Here is an 11,024-nt window from a genome sequence, read left to right as displayed (position 1 = left end):
TTTTAATAAATTATTTCTTAAATGGGAATTTTTGTTTTGATTAAATCTATATCTTTTGTTTAGATCAAAACTAGAATTTAATTGACAAGAAAAATATACTTTCGTGCCAGGTTTTATAAAATAATTTTCATAGAAATTTTGTTTAGTGCAATTTATTTATTTTTCATTGGCTCAAGTTATAAAATATAGATGTGAACCATTACCCTATTTTTTTTTTAATTGGATGAATGAAAACATTTTTTTCAATCTATTTTTTTTCATTGGATAAATGAAAACATTTTTTCAGTGTGTTAACATCCTAAATGTCCTCTTTGTAACGTTGTTATATGACCACAGAATAACCAATATAGAACGTCCTCCTAAAGTCATATTGTGAACGTTATTATATGACTAAAAGAGGACCATGTAAGAACGTTCTGTTAATGTCCTAAATGTCCTCTTTGTAACGTTCTTATGTGACCAAAAAATAACCAAAATGGAACGTCCCCCTAAAGTCGTATAACGAACATTGAGTACCAGCACTTTCGTAACCAAAAGAGGACGTTTTAGGAACGTCTCCAATGTCCTGTAAAGGTTAGGGACATTCGTCACCTTTAGAGAACTTTTAGGGAACGTTGCGAGAACGTTTCCTCCTACGTGGGTAGGCCCTATAAACTAAAATGTGTTTTTAATACACTATGTATTAAAATAATGTATGTATTTACCACTAACCCCCTACTCCCCACCCCCACCCTGGGCCCACCCTTCATCTCATTTCTGGAGCTGGGCCTGCCGGTTCATTTGAGAAAATTAGCATCATATCATAGTGTATACACGCAAAAACTAACCGGCAACCTGTCAAAATAAAAGTAATGTTTAACATGTAACAGAAATGTATTAGTCTTGTATTACTTCTGTACAGTATAATGTAGGTGTTTAAATATTCCTATTTCTGGCAAATTTAAATAAAACAATGAAATGCAGAAATTATAATAATAAAAGAAATAACAGAAAAAAAATGTTTGTTTGGCAGCAAATAAAAGGGTTTAATTCTAATTTCATTAAAAAGAAATCAATGTTTAATGCCTGTATTTGATTATCAGAAAAATTAAAACACAAGAATTTCTGAAGAAAAAAAAAAATGTTATTATACGGTTTGGTCTGTTTTCATGTCTCAGGTATTTTTGTACTTTAGTTTATTTAAGTTATTTTTGATAAAACCAAAAGTTTCTTGCCATACTGTTCTTGTAATAAATGGAAAGCAAATTACATTTGACTCCTCCCCTTTTTTGCTGATGCGAAAAATGGTCCGATCTGTGACTCAAAAACCGTGAGTGATCCGAACCGTGAGTTTTGTAATCCATTGCACCACTAACTGTAATACATTACTTTTAAAAGTAAATTTTCTCAATACTGCACATCATAAGTAAGTAATAAACTAAGAAACAAGCTATGGACACTGGATAACCTAACCAATGTAAATGTAGGTGACAAGCTGTTGTATTGCCATTTCTTATGGTTGACTGAGTGTGAGCTACTTCGTGAGTGAATACTATCAAAATTGTGTGGTGCATGACCTCTGTTTCTTTCCAGTGATATAATGACAGATCCAAATCTTTCCATGGACATTTCTGCGGAGAAAGACTGTCTTCCTGTAATGGAACGGCAGAACAGCAAAGACGACATCTTCCTAACTCAACACAAGTCAAATCTAAAGGTAGACAAGCTTATTCAGCCTGAACAACATAGATATGGAGAGTGCAACTTGCGTGACTCAGATCCAACACTTAGAAGCATGGGTAAGAAAATCAGATTTTTTTTCTTTGAATTGCTGAATTAGATGTGTTTCTTATGTTGTGGTGTACTGTTTTTAAAGGAACACACCACTATTTTTGAAAATAGGCTCATTTTCCAACTCCTCTAGAGGTAAACAGTTAGGTTTTACAATTTTCTAATCCATTCAGCCGATCTCTGGGTCTGGCGGTAGCACTTTTAACATAGCTTAGCACAGATCATTGAATTTGATTAGACTGATAGCATCTCGCTCAAAAATGACCAAAGAGTTTTGATATTTGTCCAGACGGAAAAAAAGTTGCGATTTTCTAGGCCGATATGACTAGGAACTATACTCTCATTCTGGCGTAATAATCAAGGAAACTTTTTATTTTCCGTCGTTCTTAGTACACAATGTAACTACAGAAGAGTCACGTTTTAAATAGGAAAAATATTGAAACTCTTTGGTCTCTGATCTAAGCTAAGCTATGCTAAAAGTGCTACCGCCAGACCCGGAGATCAGCTGAATGGATTTGAAAACGGTAAAACTCAACTGTTTAACTCTAGGGGAGTTGAAAAATGAGCCTATTTTCAAAAATAGTGGTGTGTTCCTTTAAGTACATGTCTTTGATGTTTTGTCTAGATAACATATTTCCCAATCTGACCATTGTTTCAACTGGAAACTCTGCGGCTGTTCATTTTGGAAATGAAAACCTTCTACTTGGAGAAAAACATCCAAATATTGAACATACTGAAACAAGCAGGATTGTTTCCATATGGAGGACAATAGCAGAATTTAATGTCTCTGTGATCAATATTACTGGCTTACATGAGGCTGAACTTTACCTGGGCTCTGTTAATAATGCCATTGGTCAGCTGGCGAATGAAAATGAAATCCATGCCTTCATCTTTGTTGTGCGACTGGGTCAGTTAACAGATGCTGATAAGATGGGTCTTGAATGGCTTCAGAGAGTGTTTGGTGACAAAGTTCTTCAGTTTGTGATCATTCTCTTCACCTATGAGACAGAAGAAGAGTGTAACACTTTAAAAGATGATCTGAAAAACAACCCCGTTCTGGAGCAGCTGATGGAGAAATGTGGAGGAAGATATCACACCTGTAACAAGATGATGAACAGCCAATCAGAGATGAGAGACCTGATGAAGAAGATTGTGCAACTGTTTAATGAGAATAAACAGCAGCACTACACTGGAGCGATGTTCAACACTGTGTTAAAAGAGACAGAAGCTCAACAAAACCCAGAATGTGAAAGTGGTGAGCAACTACAGAAATGTAATTTATGCCATTACACAACTGCTTAACAAGTTGAATCAAAGTATTTATCTAAAAACATTAAAATTTACTTTGAAGGAGTAAAACATTTCACATGTGAAGTGAGAGGCAGGTGCACACAGTGTTTCAACACAAAAAATTATACCACTAACTTAAATAATAATACTATTTTGCACAATATTCATTATCTAAACTGTTAATATATATACAGGTTCATCTAAAAAAAAAATATATCATGAAAAAGTTCATTTTTTTATTGTAACTTATTTTAAAAAATGAAATGTTCATATAGTCTAGAATCATTATATGTAAAGTAAAACATTTCAAAAGTTTTTTTGTTTTAATTTTAATGATTAGAGCTTACAGCTCGTGAAAGTAAAAAATCCAGTATGTCAAAATATTAGAATATTTTCATTTGAGTTTCATTAAATTACCATCCCTACTGTATAAATTCCGGGTATCTCTTGTTCTTTGAAACCACAATAATGGAGCAGACTGCTGACTTGGCAATGGTTCAGGAGACGATCATTAACTCCCTCACAAAGAGGTCATTACTGAATGGAGTGGCTGTTTACAGAGTGCTGTATCAAAGCATATTAAATGCACAGTTGACTGGAAGGAAGGAATTGGGTAGGTAAAAGTTGCACAAGAACAGGGCTGACTGCAAGCTTGAGAATACTGTCAAGTAAAGCCGATTCAAACACTTGGGAGAGCTTCACAAGGAGTAGAATGAAGCCAGAGTTAGCACATCAAGAGTCACCACCAGGAAAAGGGCTACCAAGCCACTTCTGAAACAGAAACAATGTCAGAAGCATCTTACCTGGTCTAAGGAGAAAAAAAAATGGACTGTTGCTCAGTGGTCCAAAGTCCTCTATTCAGATAAAAGTAAATTTTGCATTTCATGTTGAAATCATGGTTCCAGAGTCCAGTGTATAGTTTCTGAAGTCAGTGATGATTTGAGGTGCCGTGACGTCTGCTGGTGTTGGTCCAGTGTGTTTTATCAAGTGCAAAGTCAATGCAGCCATCTACCAGGAGATTTTGGAGCACTTTATGTCTCCATCTGCTGACAAGCTTTATGAAAATGCTGATTTCCTTTTCCAGGAGGACTTTAGCACCTGTCCACAGTGCCAAAACCACTTCCAAGTGGTTTGCTGACCATGATATTACTGTGCTTTATTGGCCAGCCAACATGCCTAACCTGAACCCCATTGAGAATCTATGAGATTTTTCAAGAGAAAGATGAGAAATCCGATTTAACGATATACAATATAATATAACAATATAAAGTTGATCCAGCAATAAACAGACAATCTGAAGGCTTAATAGTGCCTCAGCAGTGCCACAGGCTGATCACCTCCATGCCACACTTTACTGATGCTGTAATTTGTGCTAGGAGCAAGTCATTTGCTGTAATATGTGCTGCCGACCAAGTATTGAGTGCATAAACAAACATACTTTAAAGAACTTGAACTTTTCTGTTTTGCAAATCCGTTTATTGATTGATCTCAGGAAATATTCTTTGAGATACTAGATTTTTGACTTCATGAGCTGTACACTATAATCATCAAAATTAAAACTAAAAAACTTTAGAAATGTTTTACCTTACATGTAATGAATCTAGAATATATGAAAGTTTCAATTTTTGAAATAAGTTACCCAAAAAAAAAAAACAAACTTTTTCAGGATATTCTGTATTTTTTTAGATGGACCTGTATATTTCAAGTTTCAAATTGCATGTTCTCTTTCTGCTTCCTTTAAGATGATGAGCCCACAGTCAATAAAGAAGGAAAGGAAGCTGCTACAACATCAAAGACTGGAGTAAAACAGGTGAGTGCTTTTGAAGAATTGCCTGTTATAATAAAATTACTGCACTGTATGTATGTATGTATGTATGCATTTATTTATTTTTAATGGTAAATGTGTTACTTGGCTCAATATCCCTCATAGGTATGAATATAAAAATATAAATATGGACAAAATATTGGTAGATCATGGTCAAAATATTTATAGTAGAAAGCCAGCGTGACATTTTCTGGAAAGTTCCGTTTTCAACTACCAAAATTAACTATAAATGAACTTTCTGGAAAATTTTGCACTTATGTGTAAACACCTTCAAGCAACTATTGGTCCATGATGATTACATAATTACATAATAGTTGGGTATGTGGGTGTCTGGGACTCTTCACACTCATTGTTTAATTAAAGTGGTCATGAACTGCTTTTTTATTATTTTGAACTGTTCTCTGATGTTATCATAATTTTTACATGGTGATGTTACAGTTACATCATAGAGTAGAACATTCCAAAACCTCTTTTTTTCATATTAGTCAATATCATTTTCATGATAAATGTGAAATCTTGGTGTAGAAACCAGACAATTAATTGTGGAATTAATTGTGGTTTTACTCTTTATAATCTACTATATTGTCAGAACATGACAAACAAGCTGTAATAAGAAAAAAAAAAAAAAAAAACTTTCTTTAAAACCTTTCTTTTAAAGATCTACTTTTGATCTTTTTATGTTTATTTCATGCTGTAACTAGTAGTAAAGAGAAAGAGATGATCTTCCACTTGAACTGATGTAGTTATTGTTATTGATTAACACCCAGGCCTAGCGTATCATATTATACAAGGTTTAAAACATTTAAATACAGTAGGATGTATCATATAATAGAAAATATGTATGATTGAGTTAACATTACATTTGGCAAGCTCTGCCCTGACTTTACTCGTCTGCAATACAGTGAAACTTTAAAACCATTACATCTCTGTTTAAAACATGGCAAGGAAAGAGTGAAAGGGGATCAGTACATAGACAAAAAATCTGCACATCTGGAGCCAGTCATTAAGAGGAAAGCAAACAAACAAGTTACAAAATTCAAATTTCAAAGTTTAGTGTAATTTTCATAAAATGTAAGAATGGTCAGACTTGAATGATTGTAAATGTTGATTTATTTAACAGGGAATAAACAAGGACTTGGTAACAGAAGTCAGATCAGATGAATTCCTACAACAAGAGACTGAAAAATTGGGTCTTCTATTACACAGACTTAATCTTGAAGTCAGGCACCGCAATAAACTGAAAACTACAGATGTTCTTCAGTTAACTGATCATTCATTACATTCACAAGAGTCTTGTGATAAGGAGGAGCTGATTCAGATTTTCATACAAAAACTACTGGTGATGAACTACAGAGCAAGATACATTCATGTTAAGGCCAATAAACAGGATCAAGCACAACAAAGAAACAATAAATCTCAAGATCAGGGTGATGTTTTTGATGATGTTTTAAAAGATGTATCTTTATCAAACAAAGGAACAATCCAATCTGACCTCATTCACCCAATGGATGTTCAGATGACTGCGTTTCATTGTGCTGATGGTTTTCTGAAGCAGCTGATGGTGACTAAACTGTCCCAGTGTCAGTACGCTCTGCCTCTGCTTGTTCCTGGTCCATTCACACAACAGACTGAGTTTCCTCTCTGGACATTCAGACAAGTCAACAAGAGCTGGAAGATGAGGAACACCAACAATGAAATGATCAGTCAAACCCAGCCGATCTACAAGGCACAAACTCCGATGGTGTTTTTCTTCAGGTTTGGCTCTGTGTCTTCATCCAAGACTCAGCTGATGAACAGTCTGATCAATGAGAAACACAACACTTTCTTCCACAGGAACTGTCCAGGGAGCAGCAGAACCAGAGTCCTGATGGATGGAGTGGTGGAGATCGCCTGGTTCTGCCCCTCTGGAACAAATGATGATAAATTCCCTGACTGTGTTGCGTTCTGTAATCTACACGGTGATGCAGGAGACCATGAGAAACAGCTGCAGATCCTCACTGAAATGGCCTCAGTCAATGTTGTTCTTCTGACAAAACTTGACAGGAGTGACAGACATGCAGCAAAGATCCAAAACCTATACAAAGACAGAAATCCACTCATTTTCCTTTTTACAGAAGGTGAATCTGAAATAAATGAAATGAGGGAAGGGAAATTCAAAATTGGTTTGAAAGACAGGAATCAGGCAGATGTATCTGAAGAACTCAGAAGAGCTATAAAAGATTGTCTCTCACAATCATCTTCCACTTTCAGACTTGAAGATGTGTCCAAACACTCAGATATCAGAGTAGATGAGGAAGATGATGATGACTGCAGGAGAGGAAGAGAAGCCGCACAGCAGATGATGACTTTACTGGAGAAGAAAAGTCTGACAGAAATCAAAGAATCATTTCTGCCTCATCAGGGGAAACTGTGGCATCAGTGGAGTCAGATGAACAAGGAACTACATCGTCCTCGAGCAGATGAGACAGAAATGGAAATAAGTAAAAAACACTCAGAAATGAAGAAAATCCGCCAAGAGCAGCATGAATCTGACATCAGCAAGTTCATGAAATTCTTTATTAAAGAAATTCAATCAGATAATGCAAATAAAAATATGTATTTTCTGAAATGGTTTGAAATACTCATGGATGAATATATCTCTGCTGACCTTTCTGCTATACATAACAAATACGACAAAAAGTGGTCAAAAGTTGAAAGACTGAAAGAGAATTATGATGAATCTGAGAAACTGATAACTGAACAAGCTGAACTGGAGAGAATATCTGAGGAACTTCAAGCTGCAGCCTTTGGTTTGCAGCACATCATGAGGGAGATCGGTCAGATCTATGAATCATGTTCATCTGTGAACAAGAACAAGAAAGACCTGCAGGTTCACTTCTCTTCTCTCCCGAGTCTTGCAGCAGAGATGATGATCTCTGGATTTCCACTGGAGCTGATGGATGGAGATGCTGCTCATGTTCCTGTGATCTGGATCTCTGCTGTTCTAGATCAACTCAAACAAAAACTTGGAGACCAGAGAGTCTTTGTGCTGTCAGTTTTAGGGCTTCAGAGCTCTGGGAAATCCACCATGCTGAATGCCATGTTTGGACTCCAGTTTGCCGTCAGTGCTGGCAGGTGCACCAGAGGAGCTTTCATGCAGCTGGTCAAAGTGTCAGATGAGAAGAAAACAGATTTCAACTTTGACTATATTCTGGTTGTTGATACTGAAGGTCTTAATGCTCTAGAACTGGCTGGAAGATCAACCAGACATCATGACAATGAATTGGCCACATTTGTTGTAGGTCTTGCAAATCTGACTGTGATCAATATCTTTGGAGAAAATCCTGCTGAGATGCAGGACATTCTTCAGATTGTTGTTCAGGCCTTCCTGAGGATGAAGAAGGTCAGACTGAATCCCAGATGTGTGTTTGTGCATCAGAACGTCTCAGGCGTCACAGCTGTAGAACAAACTAAGGAGGGAAGAAGACGACTGCAGGAAAAATTAGATGAGATGACAAAACTCGCTGCTGAAGAGGAAGTTTGTGATGCAGAATACTTCAGCGACGTTATTGCATTTGATTCACGGAATGATGTGAAGTATTTTGCTCATCTCTGGGAGGGAAACCCACCAATGGCACCACCAAACCCAAAGTACTGTGAGAACATTCAAGAACTAAAGAAAACTATTATGTCTCATGCAAGAAAATCTGATAAAATGATGCTGGCAGACTTAAAATATTGTATTAAAGATCTCTGGGAGGCTTTACTGAATGAACGATTCATCTTCAGCTTCAGAAATTCTCTGGAGATTTCAGCCTACAGGAAACTGGAGACGGAATACAGTAAGTGGTCCTGGAGTCTTCGCAGTGCCATGCTGGAAACTGAGAACAAACTACACAACAAAATAGAAAATGAAACAATTAATGAGATTGAAGAATTTGATCTTCAAAGAGAACTGAAGAAGACAGGTGAAGAAGTGGAAAAATCAATGTCAGAGTTCTTTGACAAAGACAGAGACAAAGATATACTGATTCACTGGAAAACATCATTTGACATCAAAATCAAAGATGTTCAAGAAAATATTGTAAAAGAAACAAAGAGAAGATTAATTGAGATTCTTCAACAGCGAGACTTAAAGAAAAAGATTGATGCTCAGAGGACACATCATGAAAACACTCTCTATGAAAAGAGCAAAGAACTTGCTTTGAAACTCAAAGACAAAGCAAATGATGAAGAAACACTGAAGAAAGAGTTTAAATCATACTGGGAACAGTGTGTGAAGGAAATCACCACATACACTCCTCAAATTAAACACATTGACATATTGACAGATGTAAAAAGGCTTCTCAGTGACATACATCAGGGATATCTCCCTCTAGAGCACAGAAAAGAGGGCACTGAAGGCATTATTTTCAAGTTTTCTGAATATGTTATTATCAAAAGGTCTACAAAAAAAGACATTAGAGATGCTGTAATGGATGCTAGTCAAACGGTAAAAACATCACTTGGACATGCTCAAACTTTGTCTACAGAGGATGAAAACAAATTAAGATCATTAGTCTCTCAAATTGTTCAGCAGACAAACAGAATGATTCAGTCATTTAACATTTCAAAGATGGGCTACAACATCAGCTACATTCAACAACTCACAGATTACATCAAGAAGAGAGTAACAGAACATCAGGAAGGACCAGTGAAATATGTGTTCAAGAATGAATTCGTCATGGATTTGGTTCTTTCCATCTGTATGAGAGCAAACAAGATGATCACTGACCAACACAGGATGTTTAGGGAAGCCAATGATCCTGTTCTCTATTTGGAGAGAAAGAGAGAAGAGTACTATAGTATTTTCCAGAAATACTGTCAAGGAGCTGCTTCAGCTGCCATTTTTGGGACGATCATCTGTCAGAAACTTAAAGAACCCATTGAGCAGAGTGTCTACAAGAAGACTGCCAGAGATCTGGCAGGTGAAATGAGAACAAACTGTGAATCACTGAATGGAAACAGATCAAATCTGGAGAAACACATCCTGAAGACAATGGCAGAAGAGGAAGACTTCAACAAATACATGAACTACATTAACAATCCCAGAGATCACTTCAAGAGTTTCATCAGAGATGAAGTCAGTCGTTACATCACTGATAAGTTCAGTGTCAGTGTTTTACCCAAGATGAAGGAGAACATTAAACTCCTGCAGCAGAAGATCATAAAAGCATCTCATGAATCTACTGAACATGTTCAAGAGAACAGTGGAGATGTTGGTTTGTGGTTGAAGAGTTTCACACAGCAGCTCTCAGAAGTGCTGATCTTCTCTGAAAAAGACCTCAGTGGAGTCAAACATGATGAGGTTGATGATTTAAACCTTTTAGAAGATGTGATAAGACACGAACTTCCTGCTATAATGTCTGACATCAGCAGTAGATTCAACAAAAATACTTTTCCACTAAAGCTGGATCATAAGCTCAGACCAGATGAGATTCTGATTGATCACTTCTGTCAGTGCTGTTGGGTTCAGTGTCCATTCTGTACAGCCATCTGCACCAACACCATAGAAGACCATAATGGAGATCACAGTGTTTCATTTCATCGTGTTATTGGACTAAATGGAATATATTTCTTCAATACAGAAAACCTGTCTACCCATATCTGCACATCAGCAGTAGCAAGCAGCACTCTCTATTTTTTCACTGATGAATCACATAAAGTCCTCTACAGAGAATACAGAACAGCAGGAGAAGATTTTATGAAATGGAGCATCACCCCTGATCTCTCTGAACTGCCCTACTGGAAGTGGTTTGCGTGCAGATTCCAGAAAGATCTGGAAAAATACTACAGTAAAACATTTGCGGGACAGGGTAAGATTCCAGCTGAATGGAAAAACTACTCTAAGCAGGATGCTTTAGAGAGTTTGGATAAATACATTTAATTGAACAAGTAAAACAAAAAATCTTTAAATCACAGTTCACACAATACAGCAAATAGTAGAATTCAAGTGCTCTTTCTCATCTGTTCCACATGCTAGTATCTGTAAATGTTGAAAAAAATGCTTGAGTTATGAGAAAACAGTCTTCATTTGCAATTATGAAAATCAAACAGTAGTATTACAAAAACAGTGCTTTAGTAACTAACTAAATGACAAAAAAGGTGGGCTGATTTGAAT

The 11,024-nt window shown here is 36.4% G+C and overlaps 1 protein-coding gene across 1 annotated transcript; it reads left to right on the top strand.

The window, feature by feature from the left end:
• Positions 1-1,575: 1,575 nt before the first annotated feature.
• LOC127159286 (interferon-induced very large GTPase 1-like) lies at positions 1,576-10,957 on the top strand. Its single transcript, XM_051102161.1, has 4 exons — positions 1,576-1,778; positions 2,396-3,025; positions 4,803-4,870; positions 6,006-10,957. Exons 1-4 carry the CDS (start codon positions 1,580-1,582, stop codon positions 10,788-10,790), a joined length of 5,682 nt encoding a protein of 1,893 aa, XP_050958118.1. The 5' UTR covers positions 1,576-1,579; the 3' UTR covers positions 10,791-10,957.
• The last annotated feature ends 67 nt before the right edge of the window (positions 10,958-11,024 follow it).

The sequence above is a fragment of the Labeo rohita genome, unplaced genomic scaffold (assembly GCF_022985175.1).
Source record: "Labeo rohita strain BAU-BD-2019 unplaced genomic scaffold, IGBB_LRoh.1.0 scaffold_2059, whole genome shotgun sequence".
Lineage (NCBI taxonomy): Eukaryota > Metazoa > Chordata > Actinopteri > Cypriniformes > Cyprinidae > Labeo > Labeo rohita.
Note: the sequence above shows the minus strand (reverse complement) of the source record. Positions and strands in the feature narration are given on the sequence as shown.

What these genes read in the sequence shown, in the direction of transcription:
- LOC127159286 (XM_051102161.1), top strand. Translation starts at nt 1,580, where the DNA reads ATGACAGATCCAAATCTTTCCATGGACATTTCTGCGGAGAAAGACTGT. An exon ending in TCCAACACTTAGAAGCATGG is followed by an intron (nt 1,779 to 2,395) that starts GTAAGAAAATCA and finishes TGTTTTGTCTAG; the next exon opens with ATAACATATTTCCCAATCTG. An exon ending in CAAAGACTGGAGTAAAACAG is followed by an intron (nt 4,871 to 6,005) that starts GTGAGTGCTTTT and finishes TTTATTTAACAG; the next exon opens with GGAATAAACAAGGACTTGGT.